The 2358-nt window shown below is 57.5% G+C and overlaps 1 protein-coding gene across 1 annotated transcript in view; it reads right to left on the reverse strand.

Annotated features, from left to right (window-relative positions):
• LOC106892165 (forkhead box protein O6-like) overlaps positions 1 to 1174 on the reverse strand; it is a 73045-nt gene extending 71871 nt beyond the window's left edge. Inside the window, exons 1-4 of the mRNA XM_014949158.1 lie at positions 1163 to 1174; positions 932 to 1081; positions 388 to 792; positions 26 to 109 (exon numbers count right to left, since the gene is read on the reverse strand). Of these exons, the coding sequence (XP_014804644.1) occupies positions 26 to 109; positions 388 to 792; positions 932 to 1081; positions 1163 to 1174 (651 nt within the window). The remainder of the gene's footprint in view (positions 1 to 25; positions 110 to 387; positions 793 to 931; positions 1082 to 1162) is intronic.
• Positions 1175 to 2358: the final 1184 nt, after the last annotated feature.

The following is a 2358-nucleotide window of genomic DNA, read 5'->3' on the forward strand; positions in this document are numbered from 1 at the left end:
GGCTGCAGAAGAGCTGGAAGAGCACCGACATGAAGAGCTCGTCAACAACTAACTGCACGTAGCATCGGCTGGAGGGCACCAGGAAGATCTCCTGCATGGCGCTGCTCACCTGCAGAAAGACGGCGGGGCGGCTCTCACTGCAGAGGTGTCCCTGCGGCACAGCCTGCTCTGGCCAGCAGCTGCCCTGCCCCGGGCTTCCCCGCTGGCAAGGCAGCAGGAGGCTGTGGGCAGGGAGCAGGGCCACTGAGGGCAGCAGGGCTGGGGCAGGCTGCCAAGGGCCCTGGGCCAGGCTGGAGCTGGGCAGCGGGCAGGTGGAGAGGGTCGGAGGGGCTGGAGAGGAGGGCGCAGAGCCGGAGGGAAGAGAGGAAGCCCTGTCCAGACACTTACTGCCAGGAGATCGCGGCACCTGCAGCGTCCCGTGCTGCTTTGCAGCCTGGTGCATTGGTTGCTGGCCACCAGCAGCATCCTCAGCAGGGCTTCCACGAGGCTGGGCTTGCAGGCCAGCGTGTTCCACATGGCCCTGGTGGTGCTGCAGATCCAGAGCAAACTGTCAGCAGGGCCTCCTCGGCCACCACCCCTTCTGCCCGGGCAGGCCTCGGAGGTCCGGAGCTGCCCGCCAGGCGGACGAGCCACGTACTTGTTACAGCCGTGGGAAACCTGCAGCAGGGTAACAGCCACCCTTGGAGGGTCCAAGGTGGCCACTTGGAGAAGAGTGCTCTTCAGAATGTCCTGCGGCGACTTCTGCCTCAGCCTTCTCAGCTGATTGTAGATGGTCTGCACCACCAGGTCCATCTGGGAGACGCAAGGAGTTGGAGTGGGCTGGAGTGCAGCCACGCTCCCCGCTGCCCCCAAGAACCGCTTCCCTCCCGCCGCCCTTTGCTGGCCTCAAGGGCCACCCGTCGGGCGCTCCCAAGCCCTGGACGCTGCCTACCTTGATCAGGTACAAGCATGGGTTGTTCAAAACCCCTTCCAGCATCTTGGCAATCAGCTGGGTGTCGGAGATCCTTGGGTCCGCCATGTTTTCCAAGACCGTTAAGATGAAGTCGTTCTTCTCACGCTCGAGGAAGGAGCTCCCAAAGAGCTGAGGGAGGGAGGGAGGGAGGGAGGGAAAGCTGCCTCCATCCCGCCTGGGAAAGGGTGGGATGAGGAGGGATGGACTCACCATGTGCACCATGGGCTTAGATTCTCCAGTGTCTCATAAGGGCTGATGCTGAACACTCAGTCTGCACAAGGGGCTCAGGCAGCCCAACAGCAGCGGGGTTTGGCCCCTCCTTCATGTCCCTGTTCATGCTCACGCCATGTCAAACCAAGCACACCAGCAGGGCTAAATTTTTATACTTTTGCTTGGGGAAATTTCAAGAACAAATGTTTTCAGTGGAAAACCAAAATCGTTGCATTTTGGAAGTTTTGCTGGAGTTTCGCTGAAAACACAAGCAGACACTTTAGGAATAGGCTCATGTACCTGAAAGCTTCATTTTTTGTGTGATATGAGTTGGGTGGAAAATCTCTGATCGACCTTTGGTGTACACTGTAGGTATTAAATTTTACTCCAGAGCGGCTTTTGGGGGAATATCTGCTCTTTAATAATAGTAATGCTTAATAATAGTTTTCAATGGTAATTCTTGGTAGCAATTCCATGTGTTTCAATATACTTTTGCTCGATAGAAAGCGGTGTATGTCATGCAACAAGTTCATCAACCCTCTAATCTCACCTTCGGGCATAGCTCCCGTGGCCAAACATGAAGGCAGTAAAATCTCTCCAGCCCAGCACACTATTCCCTCTCTCCAAAAAAAAAGGCTGCATAATCTCCTCTGGGGTCAGCATCCCCCTGACAGCTCAGTGACTGGTTGCAGTGCCCCCAGGCAGAGTCCCCCATCACCTAAGGGGGGACAGATTTGGCAAGAGACCTTAGTGGGATGTGGTGGGCTCCTAGCCCTGGTGTCCCACAGGTGAGGCACAAAACCCTTGCCAGACACTTATTTTTTGTGTGGATGGATCACTACGCCTTTAGCATCCACAAGGGTGTCAGCGGGGCTGCGTCAATCCTGATGGGAAGCATTTACCAGCAGCTGAGCCTCTTGGGGGAAACTCCTCCACCTCCCAGGTCCATGTGGGGGACTGTGCTCCACGACCTGAGTCTCTGCTTTGCCCCCTGCCCTGCCATGGCCTTGGTGACCTGTAGGAAATCACCAACACTGGCCACCTCCCCCATTGTCACCCCTTGAAGGTGCTGTTGGTGGCCAGTGCGGAGCTGAGCAAAAGGCCACCTCAGCCCCTTCCGGCCACCACGCTGGGGGCTTCCCAACGTCCCTGCTGGGCTTCACCCTGCACGATGGCATCCCCGCTGGGGGCTTGGT

The sequence above is a fragment of the Calidris pugnax genome, unplaced genomic scaffold (assembly GCF_001431845.1).
Source record: "Calidris pugnax isolate Ruff unplaced genomic scaffold, ASM143184v1 scaffold174, whole genome shotgun sequence".
NCBI classification, from domain to species: Eukaryota; Metazoa; Chordata; class Aves; order Charadriiformes; family Scolopacidae; genus Calidris; species Calidris pugnax.